We start from the raw sequence: 26,014 nt of genomic DNA, 5'->3' as shown, positions 1-26,014 counted from the left end.
CATGGGTTGATCTACATTCTAAATTGACGTAGATGTTTACCTTAAGAAAAATAAGCAGATTATTCATTAGTCATTTGATTTAATAACCACAGGGATATCTGGAGCTCAGCTGACAAAGGAAGCCTTCTTCTAAACTGATTAAGCACGCTTTGGAAAACCACATGAGATACTCCTAAAGAGAAAACTACACTGATGCATAATGATACCCTTTTCCTTATTCACCCTACACTTCCAGACTTCGTGTCATTTTAACTTTATTCTACACGATCTATTAAAAATAGATGGTAACTACAAGAACTGTGATACAATTTTCTTTATTAAAAATAATTTACAGCATCAGTAACATTTTATGCACAATTGTCATCAACTGAACTTCTTGTAAGATACAGCTATACAATACTTACTGAACTTAAAACTTATGACTGTTTTGTTGGCTTTAAACAGCAGACAGATTTGCAGTTGCTTAAATATTATCAATATACATAATTTCATGTCCTTAAACTTCAGTGTAAAGTGTATAAACATCAACACTATCCCAAAGTTTTGTCATTTGGAGGGGGGGGAAGGGCACAGAGTAAATGTTTAGAAAAACTGTAATAGATTCTTCTCCAAATCAAACTGGAGACAGAATTCTAGGTTACATACATCTAACACAGTCACTTCCTCAGAAAGGAGCACTTTCTCCTATATTTTAAGATGCTATGAAGTCTGATTGAACAATGCTTTTTTGTGTGATCACAGCAATCCTCAGACTGTATTGTATACTGCCACTGCCAGAAGGCAAACTTCACTGTTGCTCACAGGTTCCTAGCACTATGTTCAAAGTCAAATGTCCCTCCTTCACTGCTGAATTATTGACCTGGACTGTGTAATTTGTAATGTTCACTGCTGCACATGGGGAGAAGGGACAGGCACGCTGCCATGGATAATCACACAAGGGTTCTTCACTGGCAGTTCACTACCACGCAAGAAGCAGGAGATGGCTATGCAAGCAGCACTGTTCCTCTCAGCACCTGCTACACTTCATACGTACAGATCCTAAGGGTAGGAGTCAGTCTGCACAAGAGACCGAGATGCTATCAGCATGAGCCTCAAGGTTAACAGCATCTCTGCTTTGAGCTGTTGTTCATTGATGTTAAGGCATAAGAGTGCAGCAGATTTCAAGTAGTTGCTATGATAAATGAAGCCATCAAGTTTCTTAAAAGAGATGACTACTTTTATTGGTGACAATAACTCATGGATAAGTCACAGCCCTTGAAATTGCACGTAACTTCACAATATTGGTTTACCTTAAAATGGCTTGGATCACTATCTCCGTCTGAAGCAATGAGTGTTACTGCACTAGAGAAGGTGGGAGCTGCATCCCACTCAAGCATAAGCAGTTACAGAAAAATTTTTTCAAGAGTTTGGTAGCTGTATTTTCATTTATCATCTGCATGAGGCATCATTACCTGGCAGCTCTAAAGTCTTATTTGCTCCTCAATAATGAACATGCATTTTCTTCAATTAAGAATATATCCTTGAGCTGAAAAAGAAGTATTAGACGCTGTTATACAAGAAATAAGATCTTAACTCTTGATAAAATTAGCCAAAAGCATACCGCAGAACACTCATTCAGCATTCAGTTGAATACAGTATTCAAAAATGCATTGATTTAGTACCCACCAATGGTATGAGTCACTGGAATGTTGGTTGTTTTTTTCATTTCAACTAAAAGAAAAACAGCCAAATTAGTGAAGCATATAGAATTTCAAACCTTAAGGAATTTTGGCTAGTAAAATAAGATATATCAGAATTATGCCAAAGAAATGGAACATAGCATTTGAACTGTCCAGAAATTATACTGTATTGATATAATTGTCAGGTTTTTTACTTTATATTTTTAGGCATGTCACACCTACACCATTCAAATCCTTAAATAGCATCTTATTCTGCAAGTCAACTGGCTTAGCGTCTGGTTATAAATTTAAATAAAGCACATGTAGTAAAGCTAATGTACTCCTCTTACAAGTTTTGACATTTAAGACAATGTTTATCAAGAGCAAAATCCTAAAAGCAAAATCTCGACAAGTTATAGGCAAGTTATTGCAGCTTTGCCCTTCAAAAGAAGTTATCTCTGCATAATAATAAGTGGTACTATGAAGCTGTTCAAGATATAGGAGCACAGAAATAGCTATCTTGAAGCTATCGGTAAAGACTCACTTGCTCTGATTAGAAAAATCAATGATTATTGCAGTGATAAAAACAAATGCACTTATGCTGAAACTATGCATCTTTCATTAACATTAAATATGCAACAGTGGATTATTATTTTTTTTAATCACCAATACACTGATAATTACATTTATTGGAGTTGCAGTGGCTAAGAGCCAAATTTGTTCGGTATCCAGAGATCTTCAGCTGGGGAATATGATACTTGTTCAGAAGAGCTGCAAACTAACAGCATATTAGAAAGCAGTAAAAGGCTGCATGGCTATCTCAGCTAGTTAACATTTGACAAGTAGAATTTATTAGACATATGCTGTGTTTATAGCAGAGGAATTTAAACAGTCATAATAAAGTTTTTTAAAGGTTAAAATTCTAAAGGGAAGTACTTTGGGTAATGATATCAAACATTACAGTAAAAACCTGATGGCATAAAGGACAAACTGCACACCTTAAGGTAGACATGACAAATTGCAGCTTACCAAAAGGCCAGGGTGCTATATTTGATCAGCATGAACAAAATACATCGTGGGCATTTTCTTAAATGCGGAGATGTTGCCCATGCAAACTTCATACTTCCAGCACACAGTACTTCATGGTGTGAGCAGTTTAAAATCCGTAAGGGATATAATGCCATAAGGTAAATCATGATCTATCATACAGGACACCGTGCGCCTTGTGGACTGCCTTTTGCTCAGCGCATAATTTAAAGAGCAGGTAATTCAAAACTGAAGATCTGTTCTAAGATTTTGATGCCAAAAAACGTCTGGCCTTTACCATTTCATACCATCTGCTACCCTTAAACCAACAAACAGCAGTACACAGATTTACAGGTGCAAAAACTAAGTGGAAACAACTGCAGAAAAACTTACATAATAATCTTCAGCACAATCAGTTTCAGATTTCGTGTAGTTTATTTACAAAATGGTCTCATAAAACATCCCCTCCATACTTACAGCTCTCTGCCACAACACACATGTTGATTTTAGCAATGTTTAATAGCACCATTAGAATATTATTTAAAATCAGGAAGGATCTTGTTGCAGTTACAATGATTCACAATCTTTTACATCCATGGACGAAGTAACTTTGAGCACACTAGGACTGTTTGCAGTTCCACAGTACAGATTCCTGGGTTCACACAAGGCATTTTCAGGATTACCAGTTAATGCAAGGTACCCATAGAGTCAGTAGTTACTATAAGAATCTTCGAGCCACAAAGTTTAGACTTCCACCATATTTGTATAAAGTTATCTCCACGTCGTTTTCAAACAAGGCAATCACGCTGAACACTTTTCCAGTGCTTGTCTTCAAAATAAAAACAAAGAGACCACAATCAAGAGTTTTCCTTTCACCTCCCCTTGCTTATTCTTAGTATTCTAACCCCAAGTTTTGTCTAACACAAGCAAATTCAATTTGATTATCTGTCACTGCAGAACAGAGACTTCTGGGAATAGAACGAAGCCTACTCTACCAGCTTCCATCCAGTTGGGGACATGCTATATATTGTTACTACACTACCCATAACCACAAAGAGCCACTTCCTTAAAATGGCAGATTATATTTAACATAAAGATCCTTTACACAGGATGGAAAGCTGAACCCTCCTCAAATAGTTTCACTCTTGTCTTTCAAAGAACCTGAATGAGCTAAGACGCAATTCTACCCTAACGGAGTGCCCATAAAGGGGGAAAGCAATGCTAAAAAATTAAAAATCAAGGATTTCAGGCTGCACAAGGAGTGCATAGAAGGAAGGCTTGTTACCTAATATGTTTATATGTACTTCAGTAAACTTCAATTACTAGGTCAAACTTTAGGCCAGAGTATCAGTTTACTTTCGAAGAAGATCAAATACTCTTTCCTGCTCCAATCATCAGGACTGAAAACACAGAAAGTAATTAATCATGAGCATGTTCAGTAAGAAATTGAAAAAATACTGCAGAAATACCTTAATATCCAAAGTCATTCCAGGCGACAGCTCTGGAGGGAACAATATAGAAAACTGCTCTCTGCCAGTGAGACCCAAAGTATTTGGAGTTTCCCCAGGAAGAAACTGAAGTGGAGCTATGCCTATTCCAATCAATTGGCTTTTATGGACCTTCTCGTAGCTTTCAGCCAGGACAGCTTTAACACCCTGCAAAAACACACAAAATTTAGTATTTCAGTACAGTAGTGAGTTAAAGTTAAATACAAAAGCAAGCTTCAAATAATTTATGTAGAAAATCTTGCAATACAAGGTGAAGAAGAGTGCTTTGTACGAATCCTGTATGTAGGTAACATCTTTTAGCTTTATTGCTAGCCAAAAGCAAATAAGCTGGAGCAGGCCCATACAGTATGAAACAGTTTTAGAATGAAGTGACGATGCTGTAGTTATCAGGGAGAAAGTCCCACATGCAATGCAGTTGCTTCTATTACTCCAGACTGGTGCAAGAATGACTAACTCCAAATATATTATGAATATTACAAGGAATTAGTCTATAACAGCTAGATGGTAAAATCCCAATAGAAACCAACCAGAGTCCAACACTAGATAAATAACTAATCTACCTCAATGTCTGGAGTCTAGGATGCTAAGTTACATGTTTGTAAGCTACACATTTATGAAATGCAGATTTACTCCTCTGACCAGTCACTTTTCCACGAAGGTTCTTCTACAGAAGTTCTAGCAAAGAAATTACTTACGTTTTTACAAACAAAATGTGGCATTATATTTGAGGTTGGAGACAGTTTCTAAACAAATTTATACCCGAAGCTATTTTTTCTTTTAAAGTACCAAAAAACACAGCTGTCAAAAAACAACCAGCAATACCAGTAGAAAAGGTCCTTTTGCCGCCCAGTCTCTTGAGCTACCTAGTCCATACTTCTTTCCTGCTAAAATAATTACAGGAACGCCTTCTTTCTGGTACAACTCTGCTGCTTCAAACACATCTAGCTGTGGAATAAAAAAATGAAATAATTTGAGTGAGTTCTAAATTCATGTCACATTTTTTAAAGTAGCTATAAAAACAAATATTTTTACCGTTTGTCCAGATGGAAAATGAATTGTTTTAGGAGCTGGTTTTCCTATGAACTTATTCAGAAGCTTGATATTTGCAAAGGTACCTCTTGTCATCACAGCATCATTACCTCTTCGAGCTCCATAAGAGTTGAATTCACGAGGTGTGAGTCTACAATAAAAACATTTAGAAGGGAATCAGTCATTTCAAAGATTACCTTATTTAGAACGATATTATGATTTTAAGTATCACAGCATCTCAAAAACATTAAGTTATCAGCACAAGAGGTAAAGACCTATTTATCTGACAAATGCAATTGTTTTAATTTTATTATAATTATGATACTATTATAATAATATAATGAACATGTAAATCATTGTTACATGAAAGCTGAAATTTTAAATGCATTTTCTGTAACTTCATTATCAAGTGTTACAAACAGTATGGTATTTAAAACAGGAATTATCTTACAAAAAGCATGGTTACTTATCCTCTCACCTCTAACAGCATGTTTATCAATAAATATTGCACCAGAATGACAGCTTTACTCTTAAATCAAACCACCATCTTAGGAGCAAACATCCATTCTCTTTTAATACTACTCATTCAGACTGAATACAAGTTAAAAACACAGAGTCCACACCACAGGGTACTATTTTGTCATGCTCCACTGATACTAATCATAATACATCTTTGCAATATAGTACAAAACAATTTCCAAAATACTCAGTGGAGTTGTGACACTGAAGAGATCAGCATCTCATTACATGGACTCTTCAGAATTTCAGAAGAGATGAAAGGCACCCAGTACTACCACTGCAAGATGCTGTTTGATGCAGAAATAATCTAGAGCACCAAATTTACATTTGTAAGACCAGGCTTCACTTTCTCAAATGATACATGCTTCTCGAACTTCTTATCTGTTCTGCACATCTATCCGACTCTTCCTGAGGCTGATAACAGGAGCAGTCTCTAACCTCACATTCACGTAAGATCACACTTTGTAAATTAAGAAGTCATTTTTGCTTTGGCCTGTATTTGGCAGCAGATGTTACCTTAACAGTTATAACAAGGAGCTCTTGCAGTAGGTCTCAGTTGTTTGATATAACGCTAGACAGGACCACAAGATCAATGATTACTTATAAATCCCAGTAGCAATTACTATTTTGCTTAACCATGTACAATCCCCACTTGATGCAGATAGGTATTTATATTGACAAGCAACAATGATGATCAGTTATTTGACTTGTAAAGCAATCCTCTGATATAATCAGAGCTGTTTAATATGAAAAAACATACCCTTTGTTGGTCAGATACTTCGCAGCAGCACTACTCCTTGCAATGCTTCCAGCAGGGGATATGTGATCTGTAGTTACAGAATCTCCCAAATACAACAAGACATGGGCATTTTCAATTGCTTGTGGTGAAACTGGTTCTTTGGCCTAAAAGAGAAGGGGGAGATGTGATGAGGGGGAACTGAACAAGATGGATAACACCCATTTTTCTTCTAAGAGCCTTTTAGAAATAACAGGCATCTGCAACATATGAAGAGAAAGCACAGGCTCCCCTCGTTCCAAATATACAAACAGTATTTAGAAGACAAGTATTAGCGATGATCAAATTTGATACTTACACATCAAAGCTTTACTGGAACAGCTATTCCCTTACTTAAATCTAATGCATATAGTCTGGTAGGTAGATCTAATGTACTTACAAGTTTATCGAAAAAGGAAGGACATCTGATATAAGTAGATTTCAAATCCCAGGGAAATAAAGCTGACTCAGGTGCTTCCAGTGAATTCCATCGTTTGTTTCCCTTCTACATAAAAGTAACCAAAATGAACAGGAATTTGTTTACAGTCTTTTTACATTCTGAAAGCAAAGACCTTTCGGTGATTTTTTTTTTTTTAAGTTATGTGAAATAATATCAATAAGGTAATTTGTAGTATATAGGTAACCATATCAGTCAAATCCTCCTTTAGCATAATAGAAATAACTGACAATCCAATCACATTCAACTGGAATATAAAACTATAATGAAATGCCCTCTAAGTTATTTAGAACAAAAGACCATTCTTACCTCCATTTTTTCTTTCAATTCCTTAAACATGGATGATATCACACACTCTTCCTCCACTGTGTGTAGCTCTTTTCGGGTGGGCCAAATATCTCGTAGGTAGATACTTTTGCCATTAAAGCCAGTGCCTGAGGACGGTTTTAAACAGAAAAGCAATTTTGAAGCAAAATACTTAGATTATTAATACACATTATATTCATATATGTACACACACTCAGCTCTTCAGAGACAAAGAATTTAAGAAACAGTTAAGTGGATGTTTTGTTTTAGCTGCTAGCAACATCAAATGTAACTGTGCATTCTCTTCAAATATCCTGTTATATTATGCTGAAATGCACAGGAAGAAACTTCTTCTAGATATGCATTAGAAATATGAGACATATGGAAATACTTACCCAAAGGCTCAGTCTCGAAGTCTATTCTAACAGTGCCTGCAATAGCATAAGCAACTACTAGCGGTGGAGAAGCAAGGTAGTTGGCACGGACACAGTCGCAGAGCCGTCCTTCGAAGTTCTTTGTTCCAGACAGCACTCCACAGGCAATTATATCACCCTGAAAGTCAGATCCAGATGTAACTTTTTCAGGACTTCATAGTACTACAACAGCTTGTGTTATTTTTTTGATGACTAAGATGTGCTTTTAGCATTCCACTTCAAAAAGATATCCTAATTCTTCAACACAAAGGCACTTTGTTCTCCAGTGCTACCCCTTCTCTTCCTCCTACCATCAAAAGGATTTTTCTCAACTTTCATGTGTCCTCCAGTCACTTCAGTGAACTCCTGTCTAATTTGTTACCTCTTCCTTCTATTTCACAGGAGAAAAGTGCTGCAGCTATTTGGACACCGCTGGTTCAAATCAATCCAGGACATAACTCCTAAAACTCCTTGCACATTACATTCTTCCTAAGGTTAGCTCCTATGTATTTATCTTACAGTTTGTATCTGTATGCTATGAAGACCACGTTACATTTATTTTACACACCAATCAATGGTCTCCTTCTGAAATGCAGAGGCTTGAGAATATTACTACGTCCAAACCAAGAACAAAGTTTCCTTTGCAGATTCCTGTATTTCTTAGTCATTCAACCCTATAACAAGTATGTTTCTGTATTCAACAAGCCTTGGACCTCTACCTGTTTTATTGCATTCCTGATGGCTTCTGGAAGGGGAGCAGTGTTTCCAACACAGGTTGAACACCCATAACCGACAACCTCAAACCTACAATAAAAAAACATCACAATGATTTAATGTACTTCTTGATTAAGAGCAGTTTGTTAGCAAAAAGCATTTTTTTTTTACTAGTTGTCCCTAAGAGGATTTTTCTTCCCCTTTATTAATTAGGCATTTTAGGAATTTAATGGCAGACATTGCATCTCATTGACGCAAGAAAATTTTTGTAACCAATCAAGGTTAATCAAATAAAATACCTCAAAAGGTTTCAGTTCCTTAAATACTAGCAAAGCAAAGGCAGTTATGTTCCTCTTAGCGCGCAGCTGGGCACTATTAGAGAAATATGAACCTAATCTAACTAGTATTTCTACCAAGTAACCAAAAGCATGCTAAACACCCCACGAAAGCATGAAAAGGCCAATTCAGGCTGAATATTAACAGACTGCCCTGAAGAATTTACATCCAGCTTCCACTTTCAAAATACATGAACTAGTACATCCCGAGAAAGATACTCACACATATGTGGATTGTTACTGAAAGTCAGAGCTCAGCTACAGTAAAACTTTACACAATTCTAAGGTGGGAGTAAAACAGTGAAACAACCCTAAATAAACACATAGCTAAAATGACAGACTAGCAAGCTTAAGACTTAGCCATCCCAAAGTGAATAGCAAGCATGGCTATCAACCTGTACAAGAACCCATGTGAACTATTTTTCTGAAATTACAAATGGAACAGGAATCAAAACATACCCAAGCTTACTGAGGTATGGTAATACTCCACTTGAACTGAGGTAATGCGTAACCATTCCACTGCCTGGTGATAAACTTGTTCTTATGTAGGGCTTTACCACTAGGCCAGCTTCAACAGCTTTTTTGGCCAGAAGTCCTACAAGACAAAAAAAAAAAAAAGACAGTTTATGTTTTGTATACCCCTTAAAATAACATTTACATGATGCTAGCTTATTTAAACCAAGCATAAAAAAGGCCATGGGGACCTCCAATTTATTAAAGTAACTACTTGTCTGAATAAAGTTACTTTATTTGTAACAATATCATTCAGGTTTTAGCTCTCATTCCTGCTCTGTAGATGCCCATTTTCTCTTCTATAACAAAAATATTTCCCATGTTATAGCTGGCCATCAGTACAGCACTCTTCTACTGATAAAGGTCACACAGCTTCAAAGCGAAACTTGCTTTAGCCACAAGGGATCTTAAAGGAAACAAAGCAAGGTCTGAGAAGATGTAACTGTTCCAGGAAAATTACATGCATCTTATAAAGACATAACACATAGTACCTAACTGTTAAGGCACAAAGCAATTGTTCAGCAAACTGGATTTACCTTCCAGGCTCTGCTGCTAACCATACAGTTCAAGCTATTACCATCTATGACAAAGCCCACCTTCTGCACCAACTTGTTTCAAAATGGGCATCTGCCTGAAGGTAGCACTAAACCTGGTTACCTGTTGAAATGCTAGCAAATAGAAATATTTTTGAATTACTGTTATTACAACTACTTTATGACAAATTTTGAGATCATATTACTGAAGAAAATCTCACACTATCTAACCTCTTGAACGTAGAATTTTAAGGCTAGAAGCACACCATTTAAAACCTTCAAGTCATTACAGAGAACCTACGAAAATGAAGGTAAAGGCTGTATAAACATGGGCACAACATTAGGATCAGGTTGCTACCAGACAACATACCTGCAGCAAGCATGACAGATGGATTGCAATTATTGGTACAGCTGATTACTGCAGCAATGACAATGCAGCCATGAGATAGCTTGTATTCATTTCCTTCATACTGAACAGGTACAATGTCATTCTGTTTCTCAACTGCAATCTGAAACCCTTTAACACCAGTCTAGATAACAAAAACATGTTAGCAAATGTTATATATTAAGTATGACATTACAGCCTGACCAAGTGAACACACATTTCAGACTAATAATCAGCTGTCCCATTAGGAACCCTTACGCAGATTTTGGATCAGTTCACACACCTCACTTGCCATACATATAACAGTCTTATCCTTTCTTTGTAGATACATTGACTTTTCAACAATTGTGAACAAATGCCAATCAAAGCATGGTTGATGCCACGTATTTCTTGCTACACACAAAAGAACAGTAAGAACAGTTCCTTAAGTTTCTTAGGAGTATATTAAGAATATATCTCATTTGATATAATGCTTGTTTCTGAATTAGATACATACCTAAGACAAATTTGAAAAGGATAACTAAATGCAAACTAGCTCCTCCAGCTCTGCAGCACTGTCATCCATAATCTGTTCTGATTTCTCTCCCCACCACAACTGATGATTCCATTTTATATACCTCATTACAAGCCAGAAATGCTAAAGCCAAAGAGTTTTGATGGAACTTCTAAGTGGAAATGTTTCAGACCAAATATCGTTGCTAGCCCTTAACTTGAATGAGCAATATTAAAAGTGACCATGCATTTCTGTATTATCTACGTTCTTAGATGCTTATGCTTACTGCAAACCAAAAATACCAATTTAAGAGTGAAATAACTTCCTCTGAAGTCAAATTACGCTGCAAGCAAAAAGTTCTGTGCTAAGTTAAGGTGGATGAAACAGAATTTAAAAACCTAGACCACTAGGAAGCTTCAAATCTTCTAAGTCTTTCTGCATCTCCTTTAACACAAGATGGACTTCTTCCTCTTGTTAGTTCTGTTTAGGAGATTAAGTAAAATGCAGCTCTTTAAAAAAATAGAAAATAAAACACTTCCCCGGCTTACACTATCCATTACTAAAGTTTCCCTCTGTATGGTCTAAATTATGAGAATAAGGATTTTTGAATATTATGTTTGTGATGAACATGTCTACAATTTACCAGCTACTACCCTGGGGATGTTTGTCAAGCAAAAAAATAGTATCTTTAGATTATCTGTTCACATAGTAATAACTAGGGCTCAGTAGGTGTGCAAGGAGTAAACAACATTTACTTGTGTGGATTATGGTGCCTTTCAAAGAGTACATCTGTCGTACAAACCTTTTCATTTAAGCAGGCTTGGAAGTCACTTTTCATGTTATTAACAGCCACTCTATCTTGGGATCTCTTGGGGCCACTGACATACGGAATTATAGAACTTAAACTAATTTGCACTATCTGAAAAAGAAAGAAAAGAAGCATGCATTAATCAATCCCAGCTCCACATTATTTAATACACTCCTTTGAGACACCCAGGACATGTTCTGTTTAAAATACCAGTGTTCTGAGACATTAAAACTCTAGCCTTCAATTTTCAAGATGGTTCACTGTACAAGGCTATCAATCACAAAATCATAGAAATCACAAAATCATAGCCCAGGTTAGAAGGAACCTCTGAGATCATCTGGTCCAACCTTTTGGGGTAAAAACATGTTGTCTAGCCAAACCTTAAAAGGTTCTTCTTCAAACTGCTTTCAACATTATCCCCTAACTTTCTACCATCCCTAAGACTTGCACAGTTACTTGGGAGTGACAGGAATTAAAACACATACCTCTTCATTGGAATGAACATCATTTCCCCTTTCTCCTACCCCGACCCAAGTTTTGCAAACATGCCCTGTTTAGTATTGTGAGTTAAATACAACTTCATTAAACCAATACAAATTACAGCAGGAGATACATAAATCAGCCGCTGTTACTTGTTAGAGAAACAAACAAATAGAAAACAAGTCATTTCAAGCATACCTGGGAATACTCAGGTTCTCTGGAAGAACTCTCATCATTTCTAAATAACTTCACAGCTTTAAGATATGCTTCCATGACTTCAAGCTTGGCCTTGTCAAAACCTTAGTAAATACAAACATGAAAAAGTCAAATAAATAAAAACAAAACACAGCTCTCAGAAATTGAGACTGTTTCAATCTAAAATTATCCCTGAACATCCAAAGTAGTCCTTTTTCCAAGGCACACCACTTCTGTACCACACCATCTAGGAGCTATCAAGAATGACATATGAATTAAAACACATTTTGTTTGTTCTTTATTTGTTTTCAAATTAATTGAACTTTCCCTCTTAAATCAAGGAACAAAATAAGCTGTCTCGACATTAGCAATTAGCTCTACACTTACAGATTTTTCCCTTAAGTTCATTAATTTCTTCCCCTATTGAGACTTTAGACAGATCACGTGTTTAGTCTATAATATCCCATATTACTGACCATGGTTAGAAAATCTGTTTTGTTTGATCTATGCTGACCAGACAAAGCATATTTGGTATTAAAAATATTTTAACTAGTACTTAAAAACAACAGACTTCGGTTTCAGAGAGGCTTACTAATGTCAACAAGCTTTTGCTGCTTGTTACCCTGTGGCTTTCTGCATTTGCTCTAGGTTGATAAGGAATGGACATCCTTCTACCTTAGCTTCAAATGTCACTGAAATAATGCTTTTCAGAGGAAAAAAATCACTGTGAAAGTCAGAAACATGCTGTGGGTTTTTCGCTGTTTCACGTCTTAAGAAGTATTTTAGATGTTGATTTCGTAAGGATTCTACAGGTGGTTAAGGGATTAATTTCATATACAGATGTCCCTTCCAATCCAAGCCATTTTATGTTCCATATATTCTTGAAAATATAAATGAGAATTTTCTTATACTTTAAAGTTTACACATGCTTTCAAAAACAAGGATTCTGAAAGTCAAAAGAATAGTTCAGCAAAAACAACACAATGTTAATAAATTAGGTATCAGATAAATGAACCAGACTGGATGCAAACCTCAAGGACAAGTCAGTTTTCCGTGCCCCAGTGTTCTATGTGCAAAAGTTACAGCCTCACTTAAATATGGGGAATACATGGAGACAAAATAGGCCATGGGATTCTACAGGATAGAAATTTTATCCTAGTATATCCCACAACACGGATCATAATTGTATGGCAGGATTTTGTATGTTAAATCCAAGATAAAGAGTGGTCTTCTGCAGGGTTCTAAGTATGGAGTTTTCTGCAAGTGCATTAACACATCTGAAACTATTACTATGAACCAGTACCTGAAGTTTCATCTTTACCTGTATGCTTTAAGTGCTTCAATGTCACATTATCAACAGGGAAAAAGCTCAGAATAGCACCATATTCAGGACACATATTTGCTATTGTGGTTCGGTCTGCTACAGACAACTGGGAAACGCCACTCCCAAAGAACTCAACAAATTTTCCGGCAACATCAGCTTGCCTAAGATGCTGTTTAAAAGAACACACAACAACATTTGTTATCTCAAGAGATAATGTAAGCAATACTTCTTGCAACAGTATGCAATTAGCAAGTCATGATTGTCTGAAATAAAACAAAGTCCCACATATGCCAAAAAAAAAAAAAAAAAAAAAAACAACAACCTCCAAACCCCATTAAGATACTAAGTTCTCTAGACTGGAACTTGACATGATTACACACACCTCCATTTGCAGCAGATTTCTTCAGATTTCTTAGTCAAGAACATACAGATGCTTCTCAAAGCACTATGCCAGAATGTATTTTCAAAGCAATCAAAGTTCTTAAATGCTTTGACACTAGCTTTTCATTTACTAAATCTGGATAGTCTGTGCCACCCTGGCAAAACCCTGGCTTCAGAAAATACATTCTTCAGTCATACCAGATTATAACTATAGATTGGCCTTGTGTCTAGTAGGATTTTAGAAGAAAAAAGGTATCCAGAAGAAGTTTGAGCTAGAGAAGAAGCCTACATGCTGTAAATAGAAGAAAAAAGGGAATTAAGGCTTTTCTGTGTTCCTCTGTACTGCACAGACTTTTTTTTTTTAAGGACTTAGAAATAAGCCACTACAGAGGAAAAACACTCTGGAATGTTTAAAGGTATACCACAAATACTCCCAGCATTTTATTTTCTTCTCAACCTCTCCCATGGTGGAACTCGCAACACATTTTACTTGGTTTGAGAAGGCACTGAACTCTTACCTTTGTAATGCTCAGAACAATATCTATGGATGTAGCAAGTGGGCTGGCTGTGCCTGTCAGTTCGCACCCAACCACCTCTGGCAGAGTTAGAGTAACTGGCATCCCCAGCATCACTGCTTCTGTTTCAATCCCCCCAACACCTGTAACATGAATATTATGTTGGTTTTCATCAGTTTAAGTAACAGACTAAATATTTTTAAGTTCTAAAAATCTACTAAAGCTCTTCCTTGTAAGCCTAAAGGCTACAGCAAGAAGTGCAGACATTTTCCAATAAATATTTGTACATGGAAGACATTGAGCAAGATTACTGCTGAAGTTCCTGGACTTCACAACCTAATACAAAACACTCTGCATCTAAATTCATTTCCTATGAGGAAGGAAACCTTTCTCTAGATTTTTTACTGCATGTCCAAAAGCACTTCAATATCAACAGGTTTTTTTGCTATTTTCTTTTTAAATTACATCAATTTGTTGATGAGATTACCTGAGATTACTATTAAACAAGAAACATTTTGAAGAACAATTCAAGACAATTTGTTATGCTTGAGACAGAAATATTCAGTAGGAAACAGTTTAGTATGACTTTGAAAGTGCTATCAAGTTACTCTTCGCATACTTACCCCAGCCCAAGATACCCAAGCCATTTACCATGGTCGTATGAGAATCTGTGCCAACCACACTATCTGGATACAGGAAATCTTTAACTTCAAAAACAACTCTTGACAGATACTCCAAGTTAACTTGGTGCGCCATTCCAGTCTCCGGTGGAATTATGGAAATATTCTTGAAAACCTTTGAACTCCACTGTGATTTTAACAAAATGAGAAAGATTTTTTTCCCAAAGGCTTATTCAATTCTCACTAGAACTAAACAGCTAAAATGACAAAGCTAATAGATAAACAGCAAGTACTGTTATACTGAATAAGTGGCTCAGTTGTCAATGAGTTACATGAGCCCCCTGGATTCTACATATTCTTAATGATTAGCAATTGAATCAATTAATTCAATTCCTGTTAAAGGCTGCACCAATAATTCATAATTGCCTTCCCAAAACAGGGCTTTGGGCAGAAGTCTTAACTTCCAGTTGATGCAACTAATTTTCAAGCACAACTAAGACTAATATTTGGACAACAGAACCTGACCATTAATATTTAGCAGACTGCAGTTCAGGTTTTACATCTCTGTATAATACTGAACAGGCAATTTAGAGAAGTGCACGACACTTAAACTCAGCATACTAGATATAAAAGAAACTGCCATGGAGACTTGTAACAAAATTCAGCTTGGCAGTTTCCCCTTTTCAGTAACATTCAAGCTAATTTGCAGCTTTTCTGAAAAATATCCTAGTTTCCTTATATGAAAAGATTTTTGGATCACTGCGTTGAATTCATGAACAACATTAGTGGATGAGGATCAAATACCAATCCTGCAGATCCATGACTAAAAAGATGCTGATGCCACAGAAGACTTGTATTAATCACAATGCCTACTAGCACGGCTGCCTAGCTGGAGAGTAGCAATGCCTCAATACCAGCTTCTGTTCAACACTTCTAACTTCAATAAGATTTTCAACAGGAATAGGGATAAAGCAAAACTTTTATTCAAAAGCTCATTGAGATCTACAGCACAGAGCTCATTAAAACACATTAAAAGACTACTGCTTCATAAATAACTACTTTGTCTGCCCATTACTATCACATTTGCGAGACCAATCAAATAGTGAACTTTTTCAAATCAGAATTAGAAATATTTTCTCCCCTTTAAGTGACACCTACGTTTAGAACCTGTGCAGTCTAACAATTTTAAACAATTTTAAATTTCAAGCCATAAACCTATTATTAGCTAATTTTCTGTTCACATATTAAATTTGGATTTAATTAGCATCTGATATTTCCAAATTACTACATTTCTTTTATCATCTAAACCTGACCACCAGCAGAGAACAGAGCAAGATCTCAAAACAACCAAAACACACACCACGCAAAGCTTGAAGTTCACAGACATACCTTAAAAAATTGAAGTCTCTCTCTATTTCTGCCGAATTCCATCTCTTGATTCTTCAATACTGTCTCAGGCCTAGGAAGACAGTAAGTTTACAAGCACTACCATAATTTCAAAGTACAAAAAAACAAGTTATTTCTGCTTGTTTGACAAAAGACTCATTTAAGCCTGCAGCAAAATTTGAAGTGGTTTATTAAAACAAAGGTAATTCCTTCCTTACAGCAAAGTGTCTGTAAACAGTCAAAAATAACTGATTTAATCTGTGCCGAGAACAGATTTAGTTTTAGGTGTAGTTTGCCTCAAGCATTTAATCTCAAAAAATAAGATCTATTCCCAGCATGTACTACAGTATAAGGAATCTTTTTCCTCTAATTAATGTTCTGCTGAGTTGCACACCTCAAATTTCAACTACTGTAAAGAATCAAGGTGTTCACTAGTTCATGTGGAAAACACCCTCCATGTTCAGTACTAGCCCTTTAGCAACTGGGTAGAACGTTAAGACATGGTAACTATCCTCCATATCCATACATTTTTCCTCTATGGCACTACTTTTTGTTCACGATTACTCATTAGTACTGTCTCTTAACATGAACTATCTTCTGTAAGTTATATTAATTAAGATACTGTCATCCATTATGGAATAACCCACAACTTAAGAGCAATAACCTCTGCTTTGAGAAGGTGGACAAGGAAGGAATACACTTGTTTTACAGCAGGAAGGAAAAAAAATCCTCAGTTCTCCAGAGGCTGATTTTACATCATGACCCTTCCTCCTTTCTTCTTTGCAGCGTCAGAAGGTTAGCAGGTATATTGTTTTGCAAAGCCCTTAGGGACAGCCATCATTCAACCTTCAGCTTAACAAATGCTACTGCTGGTTTCCTGCCAGAGACATCAATATTGCTGAAAACATCACTAATTCTGTGTTACTGCACCTGCACTGAGCAGGAACATTTGCATATCTATAAAATAACAAAGACAATCAGCTTTTAAATTCTACACCTGTCAGGCACAAGGTGATAGACATCTGAATAGTCTATCAGAGAAAAGAGGTGGCAGCTGAAAGAAGGATGATTACATGTAATTGTCATAGATGGAACAGTACACAATGATCTGTTAATATTGAAAATCTGGAAAAGACAAACAGATGAGGTTCCTCTGTGCCATTACACAAAGGCAGAATGTATGCTGACTTTCAACTCAGTGACAGAAAGACTGCGAGACTACAGAGAGAGAAGTAATGTGTAGGCTGAGAGCCAAAAACTCCTGCAAAGCTCCCATAGGGAAATGAAAATTTACTTTGAGCCATGAAACAATGTTTCATTGACATTTACTTTCTAACTTACACAGGATTGCTCCTGTGCTTTATTGTCCTTGTATGGAAAGGAGGTAAGTCTCAAAATATCATTTAAAATGACAGTCATGAGTCACACAAATGGCCATCTGCACTGTTTACTGAAATCCTTCTAAAAAATTTAGACTAATGAGACTAATTTAGACTAACTGAAACCTGCTACATCAGACCTCCTAGATGCTGGAACCAGTCTACAGAATGTGTGACTAGAAGTACAGAAGTATGTTTAGAAAGACGTGTCTCTCTAAACTGTCCCAGGCAGTACCCAACACAGAAAGATGCAAGTAATTAAAATAGTAAGTTTTCATACTCAGGCACCGGCTGAAGGTGAAAAGGACAGAGGATTGGCGTGTTTTCAATCTGCGCAGAGAACTGTCCTGAGTTGCGACTTGAATCTCCAGCACTACATGGCCCCTTGCAGCCAGTCTGACCCCTGCAAGGTAACTTCCGAGGCTGTACTTTAAGTGGAGAAAGCTTTGCCATCGGCTTCTGTGACTCACCACCTCCAGGATTTGGAGTATTCTGTATTGCACTGTAATATAAAATAGAAGAATCATTTAAACATGAGGTTTGTTTTGTTCCTAACCACTTAAGCTCACTTAGTTATTACCCCGCTATACTAGTTAAGTGAACTGCAATGAATTTCCTGAAAGATTAACACCAGACAAGTAACTCCATCAATTCATTCATGAAAGATCATGTTTAAAAAAAGAACATGTTGCAAAGGCTAAACTTAGGGCATTACACTTGGAATGGGTGGGCAGCGCCTCACACAAGCAGTGGACTGGCATGTTTCTTATTCTACAGTAGTACTATACATGTTTTATACAATCCATTAAGGAAGATGACAAAGCTTTTTCAAGTAAAGAAATGTAACTTACTATTTAATTAAGCTTTTTGATACAAATTCTCAAAAGCTCAGATACATTTTATGCTCTAATCAATTCTGTCAGAAGACAAAAGTCGTGCTTTTTTTTAAAAATGAAGTCCATATGGCACACTACCCACTATTTGTTGGATATTCAGTTTCCCCATGAGAGTCAAGAAACCAGCTGTGAAAGATGGATGACTTCTTACATATTATTATTTACGAAATCATTGATTTGTAAAGCCACTGCTTTCTGCAGCTTTAACACAGAAAGATAGGTAGTTATCTAACTGCAGAATACTGTATGGCCTTAGAGGATACCTTGTCTAAATCCCAACTTAGTCCATGAGCCTCTGATCAGCAGGAGATACAAGCTGTAAAAAGCAGCACAAACCAACCTGCAGGGAAGGGTTTCTTATCTTAGGCCAGCAGCTGCTGAGTTCCTGCAAGCTTTCCAGAAGTGAAACTACAGAAACCTGATTTATCATTACAAAGCAGCACACTGAGACCTCTTGTCAATACTTGGTCTTGCTGATAATTTCAGGCTAGCCCAAATGTAATCGAGTCCACTGTCTCTTCAGACACAAGGAGACAGACCACAGGACTGAAACTGCATATGCAACATATTTTCCACTCTCCTAAGATATTAACCAAATGGAAATCCTGTATATGCTTGAAAGGTCTACAGAATTATGACTCATATCCATACCCAGTTTGTGAATTCTAATAATTCAGGGGAAAAGGCCTGGAGCAAAGAACAAGCAATTCACGGTTCTGCACACCTTTGGGAAGGCTCCATGATGAAGGGGGATTAGGGGTGGAGGGTATTAGAAGGGAACTTCAGCATACACTGAATCAAGTTTTTCTTTTCTGCAGCATTATGTTTCTACCACAAGGCAGCCCCAGGCTGTTTTCATCACATCAGTGTGTGTGTCAGAAGAAAACCAGGCTGACAGTTTTGTTGTCCTAATACTTTTCCAGACTCCAAGTACACTCTTCCCCTAAATCTATACAACCGTTTTTCATCTGTAGCAAAATCAAGACCTACATGAAGTCACAGTCATAACTTACGAGCTGAAATTACAGTCCTTCAATACATCCGACTGCAAAGCCATTCCTCCAGAGCTGCGACAAGGGACTTACAATTATGTTAACCTAACAAAAGGTTTTACCAGTAAGAACAGGGCAAAGCAAAAATGACAAACACTCTACCTCATTCTTGAGACATTATCTTCTGGAAAACATAACAGACCTAGTCTACTTCAGCAATCTCCTGCCCAGAATTTATATTCTGTCAGCTCCATCTATAACCCCTCAGAACCATTCTCTTTCTCCCTCTAAAGTATTATTTTTGCTACTTTTATCTGGTCCTCTTTAAGCTACCATCAAGTCTACTTTCAGGGATCCAGACACAACAAGTGATTTAATGGGATGGGACAATACAAAGACCAGAGTAAACCCACAATTCAGCATCAGATAGAAGCATGTATTGCCTCAAAAAAATAAGGTGTTACCATTTGCTGAAATCAATCTGCAGAGAATGGTCAACAGTGAGATCAGTTGGGCAGGCAGGATTGACTTTCACAGGATCTCCTCCAGCATTTCTCACTGCTTCCCGCATGGCAGCAAAATCCACCATTGCTGGAATTCCACTTAGAGAAGAAAAAACAAAGTAGTACAGTAACATCAGACATTAATGCTCTAAAATATAGAAACTTCTTTCTAAGTCTATATCTACCTATTTGAGTTCTGTTTCAGACAATATAACCCTGTTTTTCTATTCTCTAAGTTTTAAAGAAGTCCAAATATTTTTATAATTTAATGGAATTGATACTAATTCACAACAAACAGCATGCTTTAGGTTAACATACCAGAAAGTATGAGAACACCTTAAAGAAAATAATTATATTTGCTCTTTTGTCCTGCTAAGCGTCTGAAGTGTGATGTACATAATTTTCAGATGCTTATTACTTTATAAAATCTTGTATTGCAAACAATGCTCATGCTATACATTTTAATATGTTAGCATGTATTAATGTTCTTACAGAACCTGTCATTTCTGAAGCTCAGCATTTTATTGAAGCTGATACCCTGGTTATTACATAGGTAAGAGTAGCTGAAGTACAGAACTGAAGGGAGAACACAGTACTAGATCAGTCTTCTTAATTTTGCTTGCTAAACAAAATAAAATTAATTTATTTATTTTTTAATTTCCTCACTTCTTCATAAACACTTAAGATAATGATTCACCAAGACATCCGGCACTTAATATTTGCAAGTTGCTGAAGGACTGTCCTTTCAGCTTGGCCATACTCAAATCACATAAAGTTAATATATTAAGAGACTTATTAAATATCTATTTTTCATGCTTTGAACTGGGTTACATATTCTTGTGGAGCAAGCAATAGTTATCCCCAGTTGTCTCAAGCACAAACTATGTATTTCAATGAACTGCCAGCCATCTGGCTACAGTCAGAATGCTGTCACTTCCATCTGTGTTTTGGCACTTATCCTGTAGTGTTCCTTGTAGGCCAACAGCTTCGTCCTCACCAACCTGTGCTAAAACCAGGGTAGCATACGAACGACTCCTATTCTTCCATCACATGCAATTACGTTATATCTGCTGAACAGCAGCAGCAGTGTATGAGCTATTTAGAAAGAGCTATTTCAGTATCAAAAGGCTAGCTGCTACTTCTATTTTCAAGCTAAAGTACACCTACTACTCAGTGAGCTTACACAGATATTTCACAGTATTTCATGCACACATGTAAGCACACACTCCACTTACGTAAAATCTTGAAGAACAACTCTGGCAGGACAGAAGGGCACTTCAACATTATTCTGTTTTGTCTTCCAGTCTAAAATGTTCATAGCATCTGTTTCTTTCACTAAGAAGCCATCACAGTTACGGATACTGGATTCAAACAACACTCGTATAGAATAAGGCAGAACATCTAGGATAGGCAAAGTGACTTAGTTAGTGCAACAGCCTTAAGCTTCTGTGTTTTGCTAAGTTACAATTTCACATTTCTAAAGAGGTCCAGTTTGCTAGGGATTAGAAGAATGAGAGCTATGGGAACCCAACTGTCCAGTTGCTTTTGGGTTTGATCTTCGTTGAAAGATGTGGAAAGGCGAGCTGCAGAGCGTGTACATTGCAGAAGAGGAATTACCATACAGAATTTGAACAGAAGATACCAATGCCTTGACTGCACTGTGTTAAGTCACTGACACTTAAGAGGTATGCTATGCCAGCAGGAGATACATGCAAGGCATCTAGAGCCGGGATTACCAAACAGAATGGGTGACAGGCAACAGCAATGAGAATATGCCAGAAAGATTTCCAACCTGTAAAGTTCATCATTACTTGAGACATCAAGCCAAAAGCAACTAATGTCACATCATTTTCTTTGTCTTTGATAAACAGTGATATAAAGAACAGAAACCATCCTTACATGTGCCATAAAAATATTTCATAAAACATTACAGCTAACATTTCACTATTCAGTTACTTTGTTTCTGATCTGGATTAAGGTATTGAAAGAAACAGCTTTCTGGCATGGTGAAGTCCAGGGAACTGGAAATGAAAATGAAAAAAGCAGAAGTAGAAAAAAAGCATGTGTCACTATTACCCACAAACAACAAAAAAGATGAATTCACATTTTCCTCCAGATACCATATTTCTCAGTATAATTCAAGGAAACAAATGACTTGGTAACAGTAAGAAATATTAAATAGTTGGAAGAAGAGGGTTAAACAGTTAAGTTCAAGTTTTAGCCAAGAGAGTTAAGATTTGGTGGTCTCAACCTAACTTGTGGATGAACTTCTGGACTATCAGTACAGGATTTGCTGACTGTTCTCATCATGCATCTACTGTTGTCTAATTAGACAAGTCAATCAAAATAATATAGAAGTGTCACCAAACCTATTCTGAAGCAGCTGTAATGCCACCACTTCACTTAAAAGCCAAATAACCAGAACCAAACTGTTTTGCTTTTGCCTGGATTGCAAACAACAAACAAGGCACCCTTGCAGCAGTAAGAGCTAACTGCATGTTGGGCCAGGTAGCAGCTATGGAGGGATTACTTCTCCCCAACAGACAGCAGTAAGGTCCTATCTGCAATACCGTGTGTGGCTTTGGGCCTCTGGGGATGTGGCAGATCTCAACAAAACAAGCATAGCCAGAGAAGAGCCTCCGAGGGCTGTTATGGAGCTGCAGCTCCTGTCACACAGGAGCAGGTGAGAGACCTGGTTTGCTCACTCTGAGAGGAGAAAGCAAAGCAAACCAACTGTTGTCTTCTACAGCCTAACAGGAACTGCAGAGAAGGAGAAGTCTGACTCTGAGATGTGCCCACTGAAAGCACAAAAAAGTCAGAAGGTGCAGGAATGGATACTGTGATAGGATACAGCGAAGATGATGTGGAGGATGGCAAAGCACAGGGTCAAGAGAGGCAGTGGAATCTCCATCCTCACAGATTGGTGGAGCTCAAGTGAGAAAGGCTCTCCCAGTTAGCACTAGTGCCAGCAAGGATATGGGCCTAGATCTTCAATGTCCCTCCTGTCCTACATCATCCTGAGGTCTTCATGGCTACCATTTTACCCATAACTCATTCATGTTTTCAACACTAGAAAAATTGGATTTTTCTTACAAATTGGCAAATAATTCAATTAACATTTACATTAGAAAACTGATTAATTTATTGTCATATTATAGTCAGAAGCCCCAAGGCAGAGGACAAACAAGCAATAGCCAAAATGAATGTTCTAGCAATAAATGCAATGAACAATTCCAGATAATGGATTCCTTATTAGTTGTTGTCCCACACTGCACTTAAATGCTTTCAATATGCAGTTAATGTGAAGCCTCCACCTCCTGCACCTCAGCCTCCATTGGAAGAGAAAGGCCTTCTTATCCTATTCTGTTTACATTACTTCTCTACATTTCTCCAACTACTTTCAGTACTGCTCCAAGCTTTACTCACTCATCCAGACAGAAAGCAGTATCTTCTGTTTAAATTCTCACTCCAGCCACAAGGACGCTCAGAAAAACTAGAGCAGAACTGACTGGCTTTGTTGCTACCACACTACTGCTGCTTCTCAGACAAAGCCATGAACAGAAGCATTCTACCTCCTTCTCACGTGCTTATCTGAAAGATTAACTACAGCATTACATTAGTCGGAATTTGCAAGAGCACAAAGCTGTTGCACAAAATTTGCAGCAGCCATTGTTGCTCTGGAAAAAGCTCCCATCTATTCCCTTTTAAGGACAGGCAAGTAATTACTGCTGTCAAACACAGGTTTAAAATGAAATATCCACTGGTAATTTTTTAGTTAAGGAACGCAGATTTAAAAAAAAAAAGTAAAACTGAAATAAAATCCCAAATAACTCTAATAATATATTATTTGTATAAGTATTTTATGAGTTTAACATGAAAGCTTAAGAAAATAACGAAAGTAGGCTTTGATTATCTGCAAGATTAAAACCTATTCCAGCTGACAGTGATCTATAGCTCTCCCCATCTGCAGTTCTAACCCTCCCCCCATCACACACACAAATGCTTTCTATTTTTTAGGAGGCAACCAGACAGACGCCCAATAAAAACCTTTTTGGCACATATCACTTAGTGACACATAGCATACTAATGACATGCTGAGACTCAGCATTTGTTTGTACACCACCAGAACTCATCCTTCCGCAGCAACTGCAGTAAAAGCTACATTCCAGTAAACAGTTATCCACTGTCTGAAGATACTGTTAAGGTGAAATTAGCACACCAACAAACAGGACAAAGGTGTAATTAAAAAAAAAAAAGTTTTTTGGAAGCACTACAGTCCAGTTCTCAAGTTACTTCAGTATTTTTTAACAAAAGATAAATTATTCGGATCTGTAGTATTAGAGTAAGACTCTGGTGATACCTGCTGCGCTTTCTCCCTCGATGAAAAAAAGCTGCATGAAATATTATCCCCCCTGCCCTAAGCTATTAATCAGCTTCACAAGGCAGTAATAGAGCATAAAATAATAAGCTTTCAACTATACCTATTAAGAGCCCACATATTCACGATTGCATCTCCTAACGTTTTACAGCAGTAAGCGGTGTGTGTTTATTACTGGCACTGTTCTAATTGCCAACTGTTAAAAGTTATCATTACCATACTTGGAGCCTCCAAGCTTTGAGACATTGTAGAACCTCTTTTGTGGATAGTTTGTTAATGCTTCAATTACGGGCTGGTAAGGGCTTCCTGAAAAAAAAAAAAAAAAAAAGTTGCAGATACGAAAGAATGGAAGGTGTGATAACTGACAGAAGGCCAGATTTTTATTTCAAGTTTTACCAAAAAAATTGTTCCTCTTGGACTGTAAGTAAATCATGAATGGAAAAGCTTCCAAGTGGATTAAGACATCTGACGATGGAGATGTGTGACTAACAGGAATTTTCATATTACTAGGTATGTACAGGTCATGCAAGTCATCAGCAGAGTCAGAAGCCTACATGCACGTCTGACCTTTATTGTCTCAGTTTACCATCTACAGGACAGAATAAATGCACCTCACCAACCTAGATAAGAGCCAGATACACTACAAAGCATAAATCATTAAGTGCTTGGCTAATGACAGGCGAGCAAGAGCCAGAAACAAGCCTCCTGGCAGACGTTAAGTGAGGAGAAAAACGCCTCCTGGAGAAGGCCGGGGGCTCACAGAGGGGCTGGGGCTTGTTTAATCGCCAACGAGACGAAGGGCCCGCACCGCTGCCGTGCCTCCGAGCCCCTTGGGCTGCGAACAGCGAGAGCGGGAGGAGGAGGCGCAACGCGGGGCAGGGGAGAAGGGCTGCGGCCGGGACGGGACCGGGCTGCTCCCGGGGGCACCGGCACCCAGCGCCGACCCCGCCGCCGCCGCCCCTTTGTCTCGGCAGAGGCCGGGCACCAAACGGGCCCCGCCGCCAGGCCCCGGCCCCGCGAGCAACACCGCGGGGCCCAAGATGGTGGCGGCGGACAACGGGGGGGGGGGGGGGAGGAGGGGGGGTGCGGGGCCCGGCGCTGCCGCCCCCGGCCCGCCGCAGGCCTGAGGCAGCGCTGCCGCAGCCCGGCCTGACACAGGGAGCCAGGGGGCGGCCCGGCTGAGGAGCAGCGCAGCCCCGCGCTCGGGCCCGTGCCGCCGGTGCGGAGGGCGGAGGCGAGGCCAGCCCCGGCCGTATGGGCGCCGCGCTGCCCGCACTGACCTGTCCTGGCAGGGTCCATCGCCGGCGACCATATTAGCGCGGCGGGGGGAGCGCGGCGCCGGGGGGGGAGCGAGCCCGGGCGGGGCCGCACAGATCTCGCGAGACTACGCCGCGCCCCGCCCCGCCCCGCCCCGCCGCCTGCCGCTCGCGAGAGTCGCCGCCGAGCAGCAGGGAAACGGGCGCGGGGTCTCGCGAGACGTCGCGAAGCGGGCG

At 38.3% G+C, this 26,014-nt stretch overlaps 1 protein-coding gene across 2 annotated transcripts; it reads right to left on the bottom strand.

Annotated features, from left to right (window-relative positions):
* Window positions 1–298: 298 nt before the first annotated feature.
* IREB2 (iron responsive element binding protein 2) lies at window positions 299–25,957 on the bottom strand. Of its 2 annotated transcripts, XR_011812050.1 has the most exons (23): window positions 25,802–25,957; window positions 24,738–24,827; window positions 21,379–21,544; window positions 20,105–20,242; window positions 18,033–18,254; window positions 16,377–16,446; window positions 14,991–15,174; window positions 14,371–14,510; window positions 13,469–13,640; window positions 12,151–12,251; window positions 11,467–11,583; window positions 10,157–10,316; window positions 9,200–9,335; window positions 8,411–8,495; window positions 7,674–7,830; window positions 7,282–7,406; window positions 6,916–7,020; window positions 6,501–6,643; window positions 5,225–5,372; window positions 5,015–5,137; window positions 4,154–4,339; window positions 1,666–3,513; window positions 299–1,525 (listed from the first exon to the last, which is right to left on the bottom strand). XR_011812050.1 is itself a non-coding variant. In XM_027466466.3 (22 exons), the coding sequence occupies exons 1-22, from the start codon at window positions 25,818–25,820 to the stop codon at window positions 3,403–3,405; spliced, it is 2,898 nt and encodes a 965-aa protein (XP_027322267.1). In that variant the 5' UTR covers window positions 25,821–25,957; the 3' UTR covers window positions 299–3,402. The 2 variants fall into 2 exon arrangements, 1 of the variants encoding a protein (XP_027322267.1); XM_027466466.3 differs by having other exon boundaries at window positions 299–3,513.
* Between the last annotated feature and the right edge of the window lie 57 nt (window positions 25,958–26,014).

Source organism: Anas platyrhynchos, chromosome 11 (genome assembly GCF_047663525.1).
Source record: "Anas platyrhynchos isolate ZD024472 breed Pekin duck chromosome 11, IASCAAS_PekinDuck_T2T, whole genome shotgun sequence".
In the NCBI taxonomy this organism is placed as follows: Eukaryota; Metazoa; Chordata; class Aves; order Anseriformes; family Anatidae; genus Anas; species Anas platyrhynchos.
Note: the sequence above shows the minus strand (reverse complement) of the source record. Positions and strands in the feature narration are given on the sequence as shown.